The 21680-nt window shown below is 51.2% G+C and overlaps 9 protein-coding genes across 9 annotated transcripts; 4 read left to right on the plus strand and 5 right to left on the minus strand.

Annotated features, from left to right (window-relative positions):
* Positions 1 to 163: 163 nt before the first annotated feature.
* N7473_000875 (CAIB/BAIF family enzyme) lies at positions 164 to 2081 on the plus strand (the record flags this gene model as incomplete). Its single annotated transcript, XM_057146815.1, has 4 exons — positions 164 to 548; positions 608 to 906; positions 963 to 1463; positions 1524 to 2081. 4 exons carry the CDS (start codon positions 164 to 166, stop codon positions 2079 to 2081), a joined length of 1743 nt encoding a protein of 580 aa, XP_057014701.1.
* A 603-nt stretch (positions 2082 to 2684) lies between these two features.
* On the plus strand, positions 2685 to 3335 carry N7473_000876 (uncharacterized protein; the record flags this gene model as incomplete). Its single annotated transcript, XM_057146816.1, has 3 exons — positions 2685 to 2865; positions 3013 to 3242; positions 3306 to 3335. The coding sequence occupies 3 exons, from the start codon at positions 2685 to 2687 to the stop codon at positions 3333 to 3335; spliced, it is 441 nt and encodes a 146-aa protein (XP_057014702.1).
* Positions 3336 to 3976: 641 nt separating this feature from the next.
* N7473_000877 (40S ribosomal protein eS19) lies at positions 3977 to 4953 on the minus strand (the record flags this gene model as incomplete). The annotated part of the gene is made up of 3 exons (XM_057146817.1): positions 3977 to 4271; positions 4341 to 4465; positions 4924 to 4953. 3 exons carry the CDS (start codon positions 4951 to 4953, stop codon positions 3977 to 3979), a joined length of 450 nt encoding a protein of 149 aa, XP_057014703.1.
* A 1771-nt stretch (positions 4954 to 6724) lies between these two features.
* On the minus strand, positions 6725 to 9044 carry N7473_000878 (RNA 5'-triphosphatase domain-containing protein; the record flags this gene model as incomplete). Its single annotated transcript, XM_057146818.1, has 2 exons — positions 6725 to 8496; positions 8570 to 9044. 2 exons carry the CDS (start codon positions 9042 to 9044, stop codon positions 6725 to 6727), a joined length of 2247 nt encoding a protein of 748 aa, XP_057014704.1.
* Positions 9045 to 9322: 278 nt separating this feature from the next.
* Positions 9323 to 10343, minus strand: N7473_000879 (uncharacterized protein; the record flags this gene model as incomplete). The annotated part of the gene is made up of 2 exons (XM_057146819.1): positions 9323 to 9896; positions 10141 to 10343. The coding sequence occupies 2 exons, from the start codon at positions 10341 to 10343 to the stop codon at positions 9323 to 9325; spliced, it is 777 nt and encodes a 258-aa protein (XP_057014705.1).
* Positions 10344 to 12818: 2475 nt separating this feature from the next.
* ilv3B (putative mitochondrial dihydroxy acid dehydratase) lies at positions 12819 to 14760 on the minus strand (the record flags this gene model as incomplete). Its single annotated transcript, XM_057146820.1, has 3 exons — positions 12819 to 14272; positions 14337 to 14550; positions 14602 to 14760. 3 exons carry the CDS (start codon positions 14758 to 14760, stop codon positions 12819 to 12821), a joined length of 1827 nt encoding a protein of 608 aa, XP_057014706.1.
* A 641-nt stretch (positions 14761 to 15401) lies between these two features.
* Positions 15402 to 16267, plus strand: N7473_000881 (anthrone oxygenase family protein; the record flags this gene model as incomplete). The annotated part of the gene is made up of 2 exons (XM_057146821.1): positions 15402 to 15627; positions 15720 to 16267. Coding segments are annotated over 2 exons (774 nt in total), but the record flags the coding sequence as incomplete, so codon positions are not given.
* Positions 16268 to 16466: 199 nt separating this feature from the next.
* On the minus strand, positions 16467 to 18041 carry N7473_000882 (pex2/pex10/pex12 family protein; the record flags this gene model as incomplete). The annotated part of the gene is made up of 3 exons (XM_057146822.1): positions 16467 to 17351; positions 17407 to 17670; positions 17733 to 18041. 3 exons carry the CDS (start codon positions 18039 to 18041, stop codon positions 16467 to 16469), a joined length of 1458 nt encoding a protein of 485 aa, XP_057014708.1.
* A 1991-nt stretch (positions 18042 to 20032) lies between these two features.
* On the plus strand, positions 20033 to 21571 carry N7473_000883 (acid phosphatase PHOa; the record flags this gene model as incomplete). The annotated part of the gene is made up of 4 exons (XM_057146823.1): positions 20033 to 20280; positions 20340 to 20876; positions 20950 to 21070; positions 21122 to 21571. 4 exons carry the CDS (start codon positions 20033 to 20035, stop codon positions 21569 to 21571), a joined length of 1356 nt encoding a protein of 451 aa, XP_057014709.1.
* Between the last annotated feature and the right edge of the window lie 109 nt (positions 21572 to 21680).

Consider the following 21680-nt stretch of genomic DNA (forward strand, 5'->3'; position numbering starts at 1 on the left):
TTTGACTCTTTGGTTTGCTCGACTCTTCAAGATCGCCAATCAAGTACCTTTCTGCAAACCATTCCTGCAACTCTATAGAGTGTCAACTGCGCGCTATCATCTACGAGACTTTCTCGCTACTAAACAACTCGTATAAAGCGAATACAGAAAGGATACTTCCAATATGGCAACCAACGGTCACGCCAACGGCGCATCATATTCGCCCCTGCTTGAGACGAACCGAATCTTCTCCGATCTTTGCGCACAGTCCGAGCGCTTAAACCTACCGCCACAGGTGCAGGCCAACAAAGACAATGTTTCATTCTCTTCAAGCCATAATGAAATCTACTTCCCAATTCCTTTCAAAGAGACCGAGACCTTGGCGGCGTTGAAGGGTATTGAGGGTTCCGTGGCGGGTGCAATTGCGGATCTGCGGTTCGGACAGGCTGCCCAGCCGCGCAATGTTCAAGTGAGCCTTGAAGGCGCAACGGCATTCGGATGTCAGGCATACATGGCGAAAATTGATGGATTGTCCAAATTGGATCCTAATGTCAAGTCCAAATTGAAGGGTTAGTATTGTGGAAAAATGGAAATGCCCATGAAACAAGAGACTAACATATTGTTCTAGATACTGATCTTTTGGCGGCTCAGTCGAACGGGTACCGTCGCATGTCGGCTAACCTATACAAAACTAAGACTCCTGGCGAATATTACCATATTCACGGTTCTTTAGAGGCTACTACAACCCTCAACATGATTGGTCTTGAGGGCCACCGTCCAGACTTGACCGATTATGAGGACATTATCAAGGTCATCGAGGAGAAGGTGCAGAAGTATACTGTTTCCGAGCTGGAGGCAATGAATAAGGAGAGACGCCAGGCTGGTGTCCCAGCGCTCAAGTACGATGATTTTATCAAGACTCCTCACGTATGCGTCTCCACTCCAACTCCGATGAAAGCATATTCCGCTAACAAAGAAAATAGGGCAAATTGAACGTCCAAGAGCCTGCATGGAAGGTGGACAAGCTGCCTGGAGATCTTCCCCCTACTCCCTTCCCTGCTAGCCAGCCGGGAAGCAAGAAGATTCTCCAGGGCATCAAAGTCCTCGAAATGTGCCGCATCATCGCAGGGCCGACAGTTACCCGTATCCTCGCCGAGTACGGCGCCGACGTCCTAAAGATCACCAGCCCCAATCTCTCTGATGTGCCTTTCTTCCAAGTGGACGGCAACATGGGCAAGCATGCAGCCGATCTTGATTTGAAGACCGAGGCCGGGCGCCAGGAGTTTGAGAAGCTCGTTGCTGATGCCGATGTCATTGTTGACGGATACCGGCCCGGTGCTCTCGAGAAGCTGGGATACGGTCCCAAGGCTATGGCCGCGCTCGCCGAGAAGCGCGGAAAGGGTATCGTTTACGTGAACGAGAACTGCTTTGGTTACGAAGGCGAGTGGGCCGGACGAGCGGGATGGCAGCAGATTGCCGACTGTGTAAGTTGATCTCCCAGAAGTCCTGTCAAATGATCAATTCACTCATATAGAATCTACTAGGTGACTGGTGTTGCCTGGGCTCAAGGTCAATTCATGGGCCTCGACAACCCCGTTGTTCCCCCCTTCCCAATCTCCGACTACGGCACAGGTTGCATGGGCGCCATCGCCGCCCTCTCTTGCCTCTATCACCGCGCCAAAACCGGTGGCTCTTACCACGGAAAAGCCTCACTGATGCACTATGATCTCCTCCTCTTCGCTGTCGGCCAGTACCCCGCCGAGGTACAGGAGAAGTTGCGGGCTGCCCAGCCAGCCGATTTCTTCAAGCTGCGTCACTGCGATAGCGTGGATCGCATTTCGTCAACTGTCCTCAGGGGCATGCAGACCCGCTTCCCGCACTTGTATATGTCTGCCAGTGAGGTCTCGAAGGAGGGCCAGCAGGCGTTGACTGAGAGCTGGTTCTCGAAGGCGTATAACACGGATATCGAGGTTGTGCGTCCCGTTGCTGTTGTTGAGGATGTGGATAATCAGTTTGTGAGGGCAAGTCGTCCTAATGGAGTGGATCGGGCTAGTTGGGAGGACTTTAAGCAGGATGGGGAGGGGGATGTTAAGAAGTGTTGATTTTTTTGGGTTTTATTAGCTCTTTTCTACTTGTCAGTCTACGGAACCTGGGTCTATTGCATTGTACATAAATGGCATTCATGAGACATTCAGAGGGATATTGCATTGATCAATGATACTGTGCGAATACACCATTTTCATTATTCCGAATTAGATACTCCCGTCTTAGACTTGCGACTGCCGAGGCACTCTGTCGATAGCGGGCGTCAAGTGGGTGGGGGACACCCAGCCGTCGGAAGACACGGAAAGCGCAGATGTATACTCTCCATGACAAATACACGCTGTTGAATGGAATACTAAAGAATACGAGTGAGATAGCCTCGGACTAGAGTGACAACTACAAAATATAGGATTACCATTTGAAGTAGGCCATACTAATACTGATTCGGTAGCTGGTATTTCCCATGAGCCCGCCACCGATAATATCGGATGCGGCACCTCGCCATCGGACCGACGGTTCCCCTCATGATGAAATCAACATTTTGATCGCAAATCAACAGGCGCAAGCTAGACCTTGATCTTTCTTCTATTTACTTGACATCAATTACTCTATTCAATTCTTTCACCCTTCTACTCTTATTCAAATAATCAGCACTAAGCATCATGTCTTACACAATCGCCTATGACGTTGCCCTTGCGCCGGCGCGCGGGCCAGCCATTGTTGCTTTCATGGAGGACTTCTACCGCACCAGTGATACCGAGTCTTTGCACGAGAAGTATTTACAAAGCTTTACTGAAGATGCCACTCTGATTATGGGGCCGAAGGAGGCTAAGGGTGCTGCTGGTATGTTCGCTTTCTGTAACTCGCCAGGCGGGTATCTAGTGAGACCTGCGTATGGACCTTATATATCCACATTTTGCTCTCCTGCATACTACTACATTTTACATCTGGTACCTTGTGAGCTCAGAATACTAACTCTATAATCTATAGAGATCCTCCCCCTGCGCCATGGTCTCTGGACGCACGTCGCCTCACGCCAACACACTCCAACACGAATCTTCTTCGGCGGCGAGAACGAGATTATGCTCTACGGTGGTGTGAAATACCGACTCAAGGCTGATCCTGAGAGGGATGTCTATGTGCCCTGGGCTGGGCGGGTGGTATTTGCGCCGCAGAAGGAGGGAGAGCCTGTGAAGATGCAGTTCTATCAGGTTTATCTGGTGCGTCATTCCTGTTGTTGATTTCAATCGAGGGTGGTTGCTCTTTACTAACTAGAAGTATAGGATCCGTCTGCGCAGTCGGGTAAGAAATAAATAGAAGGGATAGAAGGCTTCCGAGATTGTTGTATAGATTTGAAAATGCATACTCCGTATACAATGTTCACATGAAGGCTCCACGATATCCATTAAGACGATATTTACTAGTGAGTGTCTCACTACGGTAGACCATTTACCTATCACATCTACGTCTTCGACTTTTACATCTCTACAGTCCCAAGATGAACGGTTTTAACGTGTTTGGTCAGACATGCTCTTTATTTCCAGGAGACCGCGAGAGAAAACAGGAACAAAGACGCCGTAGGGTGTAGGTCGGGGTCAAAGAGGTATGAGGGAGATGAAAAATATGTTAAGGAAAAAGAAAACTCGTTTTCTCCAAGGTCGAGTCATTGCAACTCGGACACGAAGATAATAAAATAACGAGCCGGATGCCTGTGTCTCGTCCTCTCGCTCATGCTCTCGGGAATCTTCGCACTCTTCATGCAGATAAAAACCTTTCCGCTTCTCTCCGCTAGCCCCGTCTGGTCATCAAGGTAAAAAAGGAAAAGAAGTTGGAGAACAAACGTGATAATCGCCGGGACCTAGCTCCGAAAAAGTTTTTATTTTTTTGTGATCATTCCGGACTAAGCCAAAACGAGCCCCCCGAAAGCCAAATTAAGCCCTTTTGAAAGACACGTTTACTCCTCGTCAGACTCCTCATCCTCGTCAACGGTGGTCTTGGCGATACGGTCAAGATCACGCTGGCCGGACTGGGTGATGCGGCGGCCACCCTTCTCCTCATCAACCTCGAGGACACCGATCTTCTCGAGAGCCTGGAGGGCCTTGCGGTCAACGGAGCCGGAGGCATCGACGTGGTGAGCGGGACGGGCACCACGGTTCTTGGTGGAACCGTGAACCTTGCGGAGACGGCCAACACCGACGGTCTTGCGCATGTAGATGTGGCGGGCGACGGCGGCAGCACGGACGTAGAACCTTTAACAGACAGGATATGTTAATACAGTTGCGGGGGTTGGTGGGTTTGGTGTATTCGGATAGTCGTACCAGTCAGCATCCTGGGGAGGGAGCTCGTTGGAGGCAGAGGTCTTGACAGTGTCAACCCAGCCGGGGATGGGGAGCTTTCCCTGGCGCTTCAGGAAAGCCGAGTAGGCGGCAATGAACTTCTGAGCCTGTAAGAGAGAAAAAGAGGATTCGTTAGCAACCTGGATCGTTGATACAAATGCAGATCGCGCATGATCGGGCCCGATGTGTAAATTTGCAGATGTGTCGGGTTCGTCTTGAAGGCATTTCCATCTCCTGTCGCAACGCAGAATTCTTAGGATTCGGTTGGCGCTATGTCGCTTGCACCGCATGGTTCAATATCGGACGTTGATCGACAGAGCTCGGCGCTCTGTATATCAAGTCCTTGAATCATCACGAATGTCGATACGGCGCTGTTGCGGCCAGCAGACTCTGCGATTGGCGAAACCAGTATTCTCTGATCACTGAGTGATCCCAGTATGCCCATATACCCGTTGCCTTTGTCGATTTTGACTCCTCCAAGACGAACCCATCCATCATCCTCAACCATGCACACCGGCCGACGGCCAGACGATCTGAAGCCATCAATTTTGTCAAGGACACTTACGTCCACATCGCGAACGGAAACACCACCCATTTTTGCGGTCTCGAGGGGTCCGAAGAGGGCGTAGGGGAAAGAGTCGGTTGGCGGAAGTCGAGGTGGGCAGGGTCGAAGTCACAAAATTCAAGAGACACACAAACTCGCCCCGTTCGGTCTGCGTTGTGGTCACGTCTGTGTGCCGTGGGTTCGCTTAGCCTTTTTGGGTTAGCCGTACCCTAAGCACGGTCATGTGATGGCTTGGGCTGACGGCCGGAAATCTAAGGCAACAAGAGCATGAGATATCCACCTGTGACACCTGAGGCGCCAAGGCTTTCATAATATGTGGGTCATATTGAGCTCACCCCGAACCATCGTTGTACCAGCTATCACACAGCCTAGGACTTTTGATCTAAAGGTTACAAATGGAAAATATGGGGAGCTCCTCTTGTTCAAGCTGGTGCGAGTCATAATTGCTGAGGGCGCAAGCCACTATATACTATCTTAATTGAAGAACAGCCGCCGCAATCACGAACCCTGTATAAGCTAGGCCAGAAACTGTCAATGTCCCATGGGGTAGATTAGATATACTCGCTTGCGGCTAGCCATGAGTCCCTGCAAGTGGAAATTTAACCAGAGGCCATGTCGCTATAACGAGTACGTATGCCTACGGCCCCCACTTCAACCTCAATCCAACATTCCACCACAATGATAATGACCACGCCTTTTTAAATCTCCGAAAGTGGCTCCAAGAAAGACGTAAGTCAACTTTCAACAGTGCCTTCCACTATCTAATCTAATTGCTTATTAGAAAAAGCCGAAAAACACAGGCTATCAGATAAAGGCCCACCCCTGAAACACCTGAAAAAGAACCTCTACCCATCTCTATCCTCAACCAACCCACAAACCCAAAGCATCTTTTTCAGCCGGCTACCGCTAGAAATCCGCTTGATCATTTACAAACTTCTCTTTGGAAACCAACCTTTACATTATGAATGGTCAGAAGACGAGAAAAGATCGCTGATCAAGCCAGCAAGAGATCTCCTGCAAGAACAGAATCCTGTATGACAAATTCTGGGGCGCTTTGCAGACGAAGTTCACCAGTCTGACCCAGATCCGATCTTTTGGACACACATAGTCTAGGTGGGATGAAAACATTGCCCAAGGACATGGTAGGAAAGACAGAGGGAGAGAAGAGACGATACATTCACTCGGCATGGCTGGAGGGTATGGAATCGATGATTGAGGCAAAGGAAAGACTAGAGGTGTTTGAGTTACATATCGATCATTGGACGTATCCGTACTTGAAGGGAAGAATCAAGCCGTGGCTGGAGCAGAAGGAGGAAGAGAGGAAGATAACCAGGAAGAAGGATGGGATTAGGTATAAGGCGTATAAGTGCAGGAATAATACTATCATCTGCCAAGGGGGAGTCATGGATTGTGAGATCATCTCGAATGGAAGCTCGCACATTGGAATCGAGGACTCAAGATCGGTATGCAATGATTTCTGGAGGAGGAAGGTGAAGAAATATTATAAAAAGTGAAGTTTATTTCCCGGGCTCGATGTTCGTGAAAGCCCGAAAGATTCCCAAAATAATATTATGCTTCCATGATTCATATCCTAATAACACACGCATCTGTCGCTGCTCTGAAGTAATGTAATCGTTTCTCATGACATTTAGAAATGCAGCAGAAAAAAACCAAGCAAGAATGAGAACCGTTCGCCAAATGCCCTTGTCTTCCAAACCTGACTAACCCCTTCCGAATCTAGCCCAAAAACGCCGATGAAAGTCCAAAGGGGACATAATAATAAACAAGAGATTATGTCAAATTACAAAGTTGGCGCCCTCTTCAGTCCGACGCAGTATCGAACAAAGAGGGTGTCAATGAAATGTCCGTGCCGAATTCCGGGTGGACGGCACCGATTGAACTCATCAATGGCATCTTGGACGCCAAAGCCAAGACGCTCGATGAGGTAGCACACAATCAAGAAACCAGTGCGGTTGTAGCCGTAATGGCAGTGGACGCCGACCAAGGGCCGGGGCAAAGTGGTATCCTCACGCTTCTCCATCTGATCATCAATCTCCTTCTGAAGCCGATCGACTAGCGCGATGAAGTCGCGGGCCTCATCGGGGGTCGGGGGAATCTTGGACACGGTCGGGTGCTTGTTATAGTGGATGCCACCCTTTTCCATGGTTGCCGGGTTGTAGACCGGGCTCTCGTGGCTAATGTCAACAACAGCGTAAATACGGCCGCGATATTTCTGGGAGAAGAGCACTGGGTTGTGCTCTTCATCGACCTCGCGAAGCATCTTCATTGCAGCAAAGGTGTTCGCGATCGGGTGAGAGACAGGCGCAACCTTCTGCCATTTAGCGAGGTTCTTCACGTCCCATTTTCCTGATGTGTTCATGTACTGGAGTTGCCATCCCAGGCCCAGGCGCTTGTCAATATGCTGAGACAAGAAGTCTTGGATAATGCCCGAGAGTGTGCGATATGTTGCTCGATCATAGAGAAGAGCATGAGAGGCGGGTGCGGGTAAGATAGCCGACTTGACGAGTCGCTTGCGGCCAGTGCCATTGGTGTTTGCTTGTCCGATCACCTTCTCGTTGTTGGCCGGCTGGAGACCAAACTTTTCCTCGTGTGCAAGACTTGTGGAGGAGGTTGGTTCTTGATCCTGAACGCGCGAAGCGTCGGGGATGACGCTGCTTCGGCGGGTGTCAATGGTGGTATGGGCGGAAACATCACCAAAGAACTGGAGGAGCTTCTGAATCTCGACCGGCTTGGTCACCGAGTCTGCCTCGCCTGCAACCAACAGGATTGGCAGGTGAATGGCAGCCCAGACTTTCTCGCCAGGAATACCTCCAACGGGTTCGCCGTCCTTGTAATCAGGAAGGGTACCCCAGGCCATGCGACGCCAGACTGCAGTCCGACTCTGCTTATTATAACGAACCTGAAGACCTCGAGTCTCCTCGTCCGCATGGCTGCCAACCATCCGCATCACGCTTGTGCTCTCGATACCACCGCGACGGTCCCAAACACGCCACAAGTCAAAGATAGGCTCGGGGATGGTAAGCAGGCGGCGGAAAGTTGCAGTTTCATTTGCCGATGGAGGCGATGCACGAGGGCAGACCGCAATCACGCCAAGAATATGTTCCTTCAGGCTCTTTCCAATCGGAGAGGTGGACGAAGCGAGCAGAGCAGACAGGGAACATCCCAAACTGTGGCCCACAAGGATCACGCCCTGACCACGATCTCGATCACGGTGTGTCTCAATCGCGACGGCGATCAATTCGGCCAATGCCTCAACCGTGTACGCGTTCCAATCGGTGGGCGCGAACTTGGAAAGACCGCAACCCGGCAGATCAATACCAAAGCATGATCCAACATTGGAAAGACTTGTAAGAAGATGGTGGAATTGGGCCAGCGACCCACCCAGTCCGTGGATAAACACAAGGAGAGGAACCGGAGACGGTTTATCAGGGAGGCGATTGATGTTTGGGTGCGGGCTATAAAAGGTTCGAACGGCTGGATACGTCGCGATAGAGGTGGTGTAAGGGTTATAGGTCGTGAACTTTCTCAGGATACCGGGATCTGTCTTGAAAGCTGCGGAATGATTAGCGACGCACTCGTTGATAGAAAAGAAGAAAAGCAAAACCGTCGCGGTAATCTGACTCACCATCAGAAGTCTGCTGCTGAGGCTCTGACGACCACTCAGTTGCCTGGCGATGGGGCTCAGTGCCATGACGCAACGAGCCATTACTATCATAATCATCATCCTCGTAATCATCGTCCGAGGATGTCAGGGTTCTAATAGAACTCTTGGTCGAGCCCTTGCGTAACCCAAAGCGCGGTCGGGAAGATTTCCTCTTCTCCGGCGCCCGCATGCGCCAGACGAGCGACGAGAACAAGCCACAGCCGGCCATGGTTATCGCGCAGGTAGTCAAAAACGCTACTTGCCCCCAATTCACAGAACCATTGTGGTGAAGGCAGCGAAAGTAAGCTGTGAGGGAAGACGGAGAGGCCTGTTGGGCAGCGATGAGCGCAGAGTGATACAGGTGCCGAACGGCAGCGATGCCTGATGTATTCAATAATTGAAATGATAATGACTCGTAAAGAGCAGAGATCGAACTGCCGACGCCATCGTTGCTCATGGCTGTGGCGGTTTAAGTATTTCTTAGCTCTTGCACTTGCCAACAAGCGCAAGATAGAGCCCCCAGGGTTCTGGACCCCGGGAAAGCCAGAGGAATGAGGCCACGCGAGGCGATAAAGGGTGCTGCTTGGCTGTAGTGGATAGATCGGGGCGATGTGGAAAAAGCAAAAACGCCAATGGGAGGCGCTGGATCGACAACGTTGAGAGGTGAGGAGTGAGAAATTGAGTGAGCGGACTCCCAGTAACCGGCTTATCGATAGTCGGCGATCGCCCCACCGGTTAATTCGCCATTTGGTCGGGATGCCCAAAGAAAGGATGCTGGGGCGATGAACTCCGAGTTTTCACTCTGAAATTAGTCTTGATCGGAGACCTAGGTCGAACGCCTGAGGCACTCGCCTCCGGTCCTCTCGCCAAGCTCGTCTTGTCCACATCCGACGCTGGAGGGGGGTTCGGCGGCTCCAGTGGCTCCGGTTCCAGTGGCTCCAAGCCCTCAGGCTTGGTATAACCAGCCTTCCCCTTCTCTTCCTCGCTCAGTATATGCGCACTCTTCCCAGAAGACCCCGACCCAACGGACACCATCCTCTTCTCGGGTTTTCTCCCAAACCCAGGAGCGGGTTTGAACCAGAACCAACGGCAAACACGGTCCCAACGATCCCAGAGAACCCAAAGAAGTATCAAAACTGGCCAGGAAAGCACAGAGACCAAGCGCCAGACCCAAAGCAGCCAGCGCCTCTTGCCAAATTTTTCCTCAAGCCAGGGCAACCATTCCTTCCGCCAAACCGATGGAGCACTCCAACGGTCCTCATCATGTTCCAGATAAGGAGGAACTCTCTGACCGGTGTTGTATTCATGTCTATATATGTTATTTAGAGAGATGCACAGCAGAAAGGACTTAGACGGAGGTTCGGTAGGTTGTCTCCTTTACTTCTCCCGAAACTCCAAGATGCCAGGTTGGGATGATAATGATAGAGTGAGGAGCGATCAATCACCCTTCGAACCCTATCATAGTCATCCCAACAATGCCCCTCGAGCTTCGAGAGCAGTAAAGAAGACCAAACAGCCAGGGAAGGGTGCGAAAGGAGCAGAAATCTACTTACCGAGTACGAACGGCAAGCTGAAGCTGACACCAAAGAAGCCACAGCAGACCAACCGCCGCAGCCGCCTCTAAAGCGGGCCAAAAATTCTCCCGGAGGGTCGACACAGGAACCGTGAAGCCCGAAAGGTTCACGTTCAAGCTCGAGCTTCCCGTGCTCTTCGTGCTGGCCGTGGCCGGAGTGCTCGTGGTGCTCGTGGTACTCATGGTGTATATACCGCGTATAACGTGGCAAGGATGTGTGATGGATGAGGTTTGTTTTGGGGATGTTTACGTTCTTGGGGTGTTCTTCTACACTCGTTCTTTCCTGTCTCTCTATACTCGTGCCTTCCTGCTCTTACCTTCCCACCTTGTAGAGGCAGGCACATCGGGAATGAAAAGCCCGGGACGGCAAGTACAAGCACCCTCAAAACTGGCATTACTGAAACTTTTTTTTTTGATTAGGGAGCAGCCCTTTTCAATCTCTAGATTTTGCCATGTATGCCCTAGAACAGTGTTCAGGTTTTGGTTACCTGACTTTATATACTATCTGCCCTGAATTATTACATACGACTGATTTGTTATACAATAAACTCTCACCATACATTCTATTTGACCTTACTCCGTACTGAGTGGGGAAATCAGTCACTTCCTCGTCCTAAGGCAGTCATCATACGTAAAATAAATCAAAAGATATTAAAAGTCGCCGAGTAAGGTAAACCTCTAGGGCCACAGTGATGTAACTATGTATGAGGCGTAACGGTCAGGACGGAGCGCGGAAGGCAACTGTATAAACAATATTGATTCGGGTTTAGCAAGAAATCAGGCGTACGATGCCACGACCCTTTAAAAAAAAGCGGCCCTTATAGAATGTTAACAATAGAATAAGGAAGGTTTTGGATCACCGAGCTTAGACACTTCTAAGCTCTAATTAGGAAAGGACTAGACCATTTAAAGAGAGTATTGACTCCCGGGTGACGGAAGCGGCAAAATCTTGGCTCTATAGCGGTCACTTGGTTTTCTTTGGAGTGTTCAGGCTCGACGCTTTCTCTTACTCGCCCCTATTCTAAGCTCCAACACACGAAATTTTGGACTCCCTCAATATGCCTTGTGGCCATATCCTTCAATCTTCGAAAATGTTTGTCGAAGGTCTACCATATATAGCATATGGTTTTTCCCTTTGGGCTTTGGCAACAGTACTAGTCGTTCTTTTCATCGGATTGGCGACCTGCAACGACCGGCCTGAATCGGATAGAGTCCCTATAGCGTTTGGCATATCAATGTTCGACTTGCTTCTGTTTGCTGTTTTGGGTTTTCTTCTGGCTGTTTACCTTATTCCAGTCTCATTCAGCCTGAAGCTGGTTCTTATGGGTATAGAAACCAGCGGCGTGATGAACTCTTGTTGAGCGATTGGATGGAAAGCCCGGCGAGAGTGGAAATTTCCAATTTGCACACGAGATTATGTTGCTGATAATGTCACGGACAGACGGTTGTGGCTTTCTAAAACTGGGGATAACTTCATTCTACGGGACGGTGCTGAGGTCTTATTTGACCTCAGTTACATGTACAAATTTAGAATTGAAGATCATCATGCGCTTCCTTCTTGTGTGTATCGTACATTTAGGATTATGAGATTGAAGTTGCAGCTACATGACTCCCCAATGGATCCGGAAAGAAGAGTTTTCAGGCGAGCGACACAACCTTTTTTGGGTTGCTCAAGCGATAGATGTGTAGGTGCCATCTGCTGTTGAGTATCAGCTTGTGTGTATCCCATTGCTCAGATCCAAAGATCGATTGTATCCAGTCACATCGGACACACCCTCGAAATGGACTGTGAGATTGGCTAATGAGTGGTAGGAGCCATAGCCACTTTCATCCCCATGTAGTCCCTGAAACGGAGGAACGGAATGGAAGGGGTGACTAGCCCCACGGATACGCGACGCCGACGTTAACACAGCCAGAACCACGGCGAGAAACCCACACCCTCCTCTAGAAAATTTTGGATCGTCCACGTTTGCTGCAGCAGCCTATGAGGCTGGGAAATGCATCGCGAGACGTTAAAGAAACGAACACACCGAAAACCCTCAGTAGCGCTGCCCATCCCCTGCTCATTTCCCTCCTTAAGATTTTCGTAAACAGCATATTATTAGCCTTGTTAGATTGAATCATGTTTTGCTTCAGCCCTCACAACGGAAGATAATTCCACTCAGAAACGGGTTAGATTAAGCTGTAGCTATACACAGATATATCACCACGGAAGTTAAAATAATAGACCAATCATATTGACTGGAAAAACCTCGTCTCAGAAAGCTAATCATAAGTTGTAACTTGTAACTAAGCCATGTAGACGCAGGAACGAGGCAGAGGAGAGACATTAGGCTCGGCCACTCACAATCTCCGGCGGCGCAGCGTGGGGGAAACAACGTGACTGACGGGGTCCACTTGGCGCCTGCACATGACGGAATCGACCGCCTTCGTTGGCTTGGGGAGGCGGGACTTTCTTCAACCCCCCTTCTAGTGCTTCTAGAAGTTGAGGTGTTCGATACCACGTGGAGATTCGCCCCCCCTATACAACAAACAGGAAAGCCATGTTCTTATTTTTGGACTATCATCTTTCAAGGATCCCGGAATATGATCATTCGAAAAGCTAGAGACACCCCTTATGACCCCCTTCTACCCCCCCTTTCTTACGTATCTCACCCTCTAGAAGAGATCTGTCATGGCTCCGTGCGACGCATCACCCACTAGGCGTGCATACTTTGCCAACACACCGCGAGTGATTTGCGGTTCAGGTGGCGTCCATTGGCGGCGACGCTCCTGAAGTTCCTCATCCGATACGTCCATGTTCAACTCGTTAGTTTCGGCATTGATAGTGATGACGTCCCCATCGCGAACCAGACCAATCGGTCCTCCCACAGCCGCCTCGGGGGTAATATGGCCGACAATGAAACCGTGGCTGGCGCCAGAGTACCGGCCATCCGTGATGAGGGCAACGTTGTTCAACCCTGCACCCATGAGCGCGGCACTGGCCTTGAGCTGTTCCGGCATGCCGGGCCCACCCTTAGGGCCCTCGTAGCGGACGATCAGGACCAAATTCTCCCCACGTGGGATACGGCCTTCGTCCAAGGCGTCGTTGAGTTGTTTTTCTTTGTCGAAGACTCGGGCTTTGCCCGTGAACCGGAGTCCCTCCTTGCCGGTAATCTTGGCTACGGCGCCGCCAGGGGCGAGGTTACCGCGCAGAATCTGGATGTGACCTGTAGCCTTGATAGGGTTGTTCAATGGACGAATCAGGGTTTGGTCCTGTGGCAGCGAGGGGAAGGATTCCACGTTCTCGGCCAGGGTCTTGCCAGTAACGGTGGGGATGTCACCGTCCAGGAGACCTCCGGCAATCAGTAGCTTCTGGACTGATGGGATACCGCCAATCTCGTAGAGATCAGCCATGTAATATTTGCCACTAGGCGACAGATTGGCAATAAAGGGGATTTTATTGCTGACCCGCTGGAAATCATTCAATGTCAGGTCCACGCCAGCAGTGCGTGCCATAGCGAGGAAATGCAAAACACCGTTAGTGGAACCACCCAGTGCCATCGTCATCACCAGCGCATTCTCAAATGATCGCTTGGTTAACAGATCGCGGGGGCGGATATTCTTTTCCAAACAGATCTTAATCGCATCCGCCACGCGCACACACTCGCGCATCTTCGAAGGCGACGAGGCAGGAGTAGACGAGGAACCAGGCAAGGACAGACCCATAGACTCGATCGCAGTAGCCATCGTGTTGGCAGTAAACATGCCACCGCAAGCACCGGCGCTGGGGCAGGCATGCTGCTCGAGATCATCCATAATCTCATCCTTTGTCTTGCTAGTTTCACCGCCATCGTCGGGCTGGCGGAGGGTGTCGTATGCGTAAGCACCCGCCGCCTCGAAACATGTCGAGATGTTAATAGGCTTCCGCAGATGCTCTGAGTAACCGATATTGATTGTACCGCCGTAGATCATGATCGACGGGCGGTTGTGCCGGGCCATACCCATCACCACACCGGGCATGTTCTTGTCACAGCCGGGGATGGCAATACAGGCATCGTGGTATTGAGCACAGGTGACAGTCTCGACACTGTCGGCAATAATTTCACGGGTCTGCAGAGAGAATCGCATGCCTTGTTCAACAGTCAGCTTGTGCATTGATTCCACGATGTATTAGCCCTCGCCCACTAGACATACCGTCACTACCCATCGTGATAGCATCCGAAACACCAATTGTATTATACTGCCAGCCAATCATTCCCTTCTCGACGACAGCCTTCTTTGCCGTCTTGCCCAAGTCCATCAAGTGCATATTGCAAGGGTTGCCCTCCCACCAGACAGAGGCAATACCCACGTGTGGGCTCTTAGCCATTGCTTCCTTGTCCGGGACGCCAGCGGCGAAGAGCATTGCCTAAAGCAGTCAGCATTGAGCATCGCCATTGGAAATAGTAATCCAACATACTCGTGCGCCTGGGAATTCATGACCGCGGGTGATCGTCGACGAGTGCCGGTTGAGTGCGGGGGTGCCGTCTGGATGTTTGGCGTCGGTGGGCAGACTGGGGAAGTTGATGTAGCGTGGCTCGAGCAGCTTGCTAGGCTCGGTTGACTGAGCGGGATCCATGATGGGTTAAATGAATTGGCACGGCAGGGAATTGGATCTTTGTGTGGGAATTGAGCAGAGCTTAAGAAAGCATCATCCCACTTTTCTATCTCGCAGTTAAGTCCGATCTGGCCGACCCCAGTGGACCCCGCGTTCGTCAGGCGGGCAGCCAGTCAGTGCGATCGCATTTGAGCTCCCATCGGAGTTGCGCCTATTGCCCGACTTGGCCTCGGTAAGTCTGCCGGAGTGGAGCTGTTCATTTAGACATGGAAGTGTCAATTTACATACTGAGATCGATTATATCCAGTAATATTAGATTATATCTAGCTATAATATCTTCTGTGGCTTGCACACTGGGCCCGGGAGAAGAACTATGTACCCGGAATTGAAAAACTAGTGATGGGGACCTTGATGAAAGTACTCCATACTTGAAGCACCTCAAGAAAGGAGCTTGGCGAGTGTATAAACTGCTAGCAATCCCAATAATCCTTCGCCAAAGCCAGCCAGTAAACAATGGCAGTAAAAAATCATCCATCTCGTGTAATCATCCAACGCCCTCCACATTCCCACCGCCTCACTAAACTCAATTAGGTGTAACGTCATACACGCTCACCCAAGGGGGGGGGGGGGGGGCAATTTCTTTGTTCTCCCCGAGTTCCCAAGCCAAAACATCTCTTAACTTTCATCCGACACATCTACATTCCCCAGTACCTCGGCGATTACTTTCCTGTCTTACCTTTATCTCGGATCTTGTATTGAGACAAATTCCCCGATTGGCACCACCATCTCTGCATAGTCACACACTACCTACCCAGTCTATTACCGGCATAATGACTGATATTATGATTGCCCAAGCAATCGGGACGCTGGGGTGTAGTTTTACAGCCGGTATTGGAACCCTTCTCCCTTATTCCACTAACCACCCATAGAGTCTATGGGAATGGTGACATTAAGATAGCATCAATCTAATACTTTCTCAGGCGGCGTTATGGCCCTCTCTATAATGGACATTCCCAACCTTGCCCTTCCTGCACGCCGGCCACCAGGCGCAATCATTCCCGCGCACGAAGTACCCGGTACACCAATCGCCCATTTAACCCACCAGTGGCTGGATGTCTACGAGCGTGGGAAGAGAATCTTCCCTCCCATTGCGATTGTAGCTTCGCTAGCTAACGGGTATCTCGCCTGGACACTGCGTGACACACCTACTCCAGCCACAAGCAGTCAATCTTGGACAAGCCTTTACGTCACCGCTACCGTTGTCACTCTGGGCATGGTACCCTGGACGCTGACGGCGATGAAGGGTACGAATGATCGGCTGCGGGCGCATGCAACACGCGACGATAAGGCGTTGGCGGAGGGGACGGAGGGAATGGTGCTGAGCGCGGCGGAGAAGTTTCGTCGTGAAAAGCAGGATGACGAGGTCCCTGGGTTAATGTGGAAATGGGCAGAGTTGAATTTCTGCCGGTCTTTGTTTCCATTGACTGGGGCTGTTATTGGATTTTGTGGGGTTGTGTGGATGAAGTAGATATGGATGGATTCAAAGTGGAATAATGATTGATATGATTGGTTATGTACATGGCGTTATAATATCCCAGGTTGGGTGGGTATCGTGAGGGGGTTTCTAATGGCAGGCGTCGCGGCAATTTGAGCTCGCATAACAGCTGCACTCGATAGTGTATACATAGTAGAAGGTAAAGCAAAGACCAAGGAGCAATGGCATATGCCTATGATTTTTCATGGTGGTCGGCAAACCCATTGGCTTCGGTCGTAGGTTCGTCCTCTTCGGGTTCCTTTTCGTCCGTAGACCACTGGTTGTGCTGCAAGGCCTTATCGGCAGTGATTTCCTCCAAGGGACTGGACTTGCCAGTTTGTTCCTGGGGGTTTTCCGCGTCCTGGGCGTCATCATGTGGCTCTTCATCTATGGCAAACCCAACAATCTTGCCTGTGCCGGGCTGCGAACGCGCCTCTTCGAGAACGTCGCCATTCCATGGCTGACACTTCTTGACAACCTCACCACATCGGAGACAGACCCAGCCCTGGCCTTCTTCTCCCTCTAGCTTCTGTACAATACAGACGAAACAGTAGACACAGCCACAGGGGATGGTCTCATATGGGTTGGTGATATCTGTCTGAGCAGATCCCGATATTCCACCCGCTCCCGCCGATGCCGCAAGTACATCGGTTTCGGTCGTCGCAGCCGGATTCTGATCCCGATAGCAGATTGCACATGTCCGTTCCGGGAGGAAGGCGAGCTCTCCCTGCTTCTCGGTCACCTCATCGTCGTCCCCGCTCGACTTGAGTGCTTTGACGGTCTTCCGCCATGCGCGTGAGATCCATCGCTTCCAACGGCTGATACCAACCAGAGGAAGAAGGAAAAGGAGGAACTCGGTGAAAGCATGCCAGACCAGCTGTCGGTTTAGATATTCAAAGGAGACTTCCCGGCTGGCCTGAGCTGATGGTGGTGTGAGGCGGATGCGGAGGATTCGATCGACGAGAGTACGATAGCGACCGTTCACTAGGAACACGAGGAAAGAAACAAAGGCTGCGACCGAGTGTGTCGTGGAAACAAGGTCTGTGATACGGGAGAACATCCGAACTTCCTGTGATGGCTGTATCCGATCATTAGCAAGACAGTCAACCCGTAAAATTGTGTACATGACCAACCTCTTCATAGCCACCCTCTTGTCCAACAAGCCAGCTCTCCCACTTGTCCCACGCATATCGCCCACCGACCGTCAGCAAGCCATACATTGTCTTCTGCAATTTGGTGGGGGCAGAGTGAACGGGGCCCTTGCTCCGGCTATCAGTATATCGGAGGCCCTGCAAGGCCGCTCCATATGACGCATTGTGGTCCCAGATCGAGAGTTTGAATAGGATCGCTCGTAGTGCGAATAGGATTTCATGTGACCAGTCCTCCCTCATTTGAGGCTGTTATAAGATTAGCATCCCTCCACAGATCACGAACAATGCTATAGCCAGAACCTGCATACCCCAAAGTATTTGAGAGCATCCCCAACCTGGTTTTTCATCAGGCCCAGCAGCTCCTCGTCCAGTAGCTCGGCATCAACTTGGCCCACCCGAAACGCCGGGCGCGTCCCATCTCGCCCCTTGATGGAGTTCCATAGCGACCACCCCGCTCCTGGGACACGATTCAATGGATATGGGAGACGCTGGACAGTGGCCGGGTTGATCGGGGACGCCCGCTGCTGTTCCGCACGTCGAGCACGCGCTTCCGCCTCACGGAGGCGCCTCCGCTCAAGAACCCGCTCCTGTGCAGCGGCGAAATTTGTTGAGCTCATCGTATTATCATGATGCGGCGGTCGCGACGAAAGAAAGGGAGAGTGTGGAGGAGGAGATGGGGAAGGGTCGGCCCACGGAGATGGCCTATGGGTACTCGGCTTCCCCAGACGCAGGAGCCGAGGTTAGTTTCACGTGACCTACCCTTCCGGAGAAAGATCTGTGGTTGAAGCCAGGATGAGAGTGAGGATGTGAGATAGTGTGTAATTGTAGACAAATCTAGTCTCTTCCCTCGGTTGGTCAATATACTGAACAGCCAAAAATTTGTGTGAAAGCTGATCAAGGTTCAAATGAAATTTCCGTGGATCTTTGACATTGAGATATATTCAAGATGCCCCCGCAACCGCAAGTCATGCAAGAGAGCATGGTAATTTGATCAAGCTGCAAAGATTTGTAGGAAGATATGCTCGCTAGTTCCGGGAACTAGCTGGAGTATAAGAGCTGATTTTCTCTGGACTAGAGGTGGATTACGATTATGAAAATCTGGAATTTGGCGTACTATTATATTCGCTGTACCTTTGCACTGGAAGCTAGTCTCCTCGACTTCATTTTGTGACAGGGGCATCGACTTCCAATCGCATGCTAAGGCCACCAGCGGAGCGGAGCCCAGCACTGGAGGCCTGTATCTTTTTTTCTCTGGGGCACACCTAATGACCACCATTACAGTAACTCTCGGAGGGAGAAGAGTACCTGGTGTAACTGGAAGTGATATTTGAGAGCAGGCCTCATGATAACATCTCGTATGCAATTTGGAGCTCTACAATAATACTTCTGCCTGAATTCTTTATCCATGGATATCTAACTGGATAGGCGTGCCCAAAGAGGATGTCCAATTGCACTTGGTCTCTGTCCCACCCGCTGCAGGCACGGACCTATAGAAAACTCCGCGTTTTACAAGTCATCGCCATTTTGATTTCATGGAGGCTTCTGGAGCAATTCCATCAGCCCGGGCGAATATTAGACGCAATATTGCTGGACGGTGATTGGAAGCCACGAGACATGTTCGCTACACCCAAGCATGCCAGAGCTCGCTAAAGACTACAGTAGTTAATTTAGTGGTCGGCTTATGCCGCGTCTCCCCACCTCGGCAACATGACCCGAAAGCGACAGAACTCAGAAGGCTTCTCGATGCGTGAAGCGAAGGAACCAGCAATCGGGTATTGCTTCTTGTTCGGTATGGCGGCTTCTTACCGAGCCCTATAAGGATCCAATGGAGCAGAGTAAGATGAATGAGGGCCAGTCACAAATTACACGTGCAGGAGACATCTGAGACATCATTTGGGGGCGGCCATCTTTCCTGCACCCCGTATATATGCCATATCGAGGTACATCGAGGTATAAACGGGGCGTCAATGGCGATGCCAAGCATCCGCCCAAGCAAGGCACGTGCCTGACCCCACCAGGGCTTGACCAAGTGACAGCCAATCAGAGACCCCCAATTAGCATCGTGGGGGCAACTCCGATGATCATTCAGCAATTCCTCACCATCAAATCGGGACCCTTTCCCACATTATTTATCAACAATCCATCACTTGCCCCATCGATTGTCGTTAGCCCTACAATAACGGTGTCCGATGCTAACTGGACTGGGCAAGCCTTGGCCCATAATAAGCACTGGTCAAGCACTAACAAGCACTAAGCCGGACGCCGTCGATTACCCAGCCACTGTAACCCTGTAATCCCTGCGAGGGTTCTCCTACCATGGAGTACCCTCTGGTCTCACTAGCAATGACTGGACTAAACCAGGGATTCTGATGGTCGTAGACTAGCAAATCAACCAGAACAGTCTGCACAGCTAACGTGCCTGCCAAATTGTGCAACCACGTGCGCCCCGGAGCTCCTCTCCGTATAAATCAACCAAGCTTCTGCGCATCCCTTCCCTTTTCTTCTCCTCGTGGTTTTCTTTCCTCCTCTACCATCGCTTCTCTCTTCCTTGGCTTTCCTGTCTTCCTTGACGATACTCGTTGACGTGTGACAAGAACCAATCGCTACAATGAAGAGTGTCGTTGCCACTCTTCTGGCTGCGGCCACCCTGGCTCATGCCCAGGTTGCAACCGTCTCCTCACCTTCGCTCGCGGATATCAACAAGGCTGCTGCCACCACTCTTCCCGAGTCCCCCACCTCGGACGTCAAGGGCCTTGCCTTCAACCGTTTCTACCAGGTCTGGCTGGAGAACATTGACTACGAGGATGCGGCTGCCGATGCCAACATGCAGTGGTTGGCCACCCAGGGTATCCTGCTGTGAGTGATCGACATCCCATTCTCCGCACTGAAACTCCCCGCTGAACTCTAAATTTTAGAACCAACTTCTACGCCGTCACCCACCCATCTGAGCCCAACTACTGCGCGGCTGGTGGTGGTGACACCTTTGGCATGGACAATGACGCATTCATCCAGATTCCCAGCAATGTCTCCACCGTTGCTGATCTGCTTGACACCAAGAGCATCTCCTGGGGCGAGTACCAGGAGCATTCACCCTTCCCCGGCTTCCAGGGCTTCAACTTCTCCAACCAGAAGACTTTCAAGAACGACTATGTTCGCAAGCACAACCCTCTGGTCCTCTTCGACTCCGTCGTCCAGAACGAGACCCGTGCTCGTCAGATTAAGAACTTCACTGATTTCGAGCATGATCTGACCGACAAGAAGCTTCCGCAGTGGGCTTTCATCACCCCCAACATGACCAACGATGCTCATGACACCAACATCACCTTTGGTGCCAAGTGGGAGCGCAGCTGGATGTCCACCCTGCTGACCAACGACTACTTCATGAATGACTCGCTCATCCTTTTGACCTTCGATGAGGATGATACCTATAACAAGACCAACCGTGTTTTCAGGTATGTTGGACAGCGCTGGCGTCTATCACCTTGCTGCTTTTTGCTTATCGACGATATACTGACTTTGATATAGCGTGCTCGTTGGTGGTGCTGTCCCTGACAACCTCAAGGGTACCAAGGACGACACCTTCTACACCCACTACTCGTCCATTGCCTCCATCAGTGCTAACTGGGGTCTGCCCTCTCTCGGCCGCGTAAGTAAAGAAAGAAAGGACCCCTTCAAAACGAGACAATGTGACTAACAGAAAGCTCAGTGGGACTGCGGTGCCAACATCTTCGAGATCGTCGCCAACAAGACTGGCTACGTCAACTACGACGTTGACATTACTAACCTGCGCCTCAACGAGACCTACCCCGGCCCCGAATCGGCTGGCGAGATCTCCAAGTTCTCTCCCATCTGGCCCGTTCCCCTGACCGACGGCAAGTGCTCTGCTGGCAACGGTATCTTGGACATTGTCAAGAAGACCTATGCCGGCCACGCTGCCACCTACAACTACACCAGCCCCTACCCCTGGGACACTAAGTCCGACTACAACACCAAGGTGACCATTACCCGCAAGACTGCGAGCAACACCACCAGCACCACTTCGTCGGCTTCCAGCACTGCGTCCAAGGGCGCTGCTGCGGCTATCACCATCCCCGGTTCCACCGCCGTGACCGGTGCTCTGGTGGCTATGTTTGCCTACCTGCTCTAAGCGGATGATAGGCTCTCGCCTGTCATTTCAAGTGGGTGGATCTTCGACTGGTGAATATCTCATGTCACCAGTCACAATTATGTATGTAGAATTATGATCGCGCCAGCAA

This window comes from Penicillium subrubescens (assembly GCF_028828155.1).
Source record: "Penicillium subrubescens strain IBT 31985 chromosome Unknown utg000001l_segment0_segment0, whole genome shotgun sequence".
NCBI lineage: Eukaryota > Fungi > Ascomycota > Eurotiomycetes > Eurotiales > Aspergillaceae > Penicillium > Penicillium subrubescens.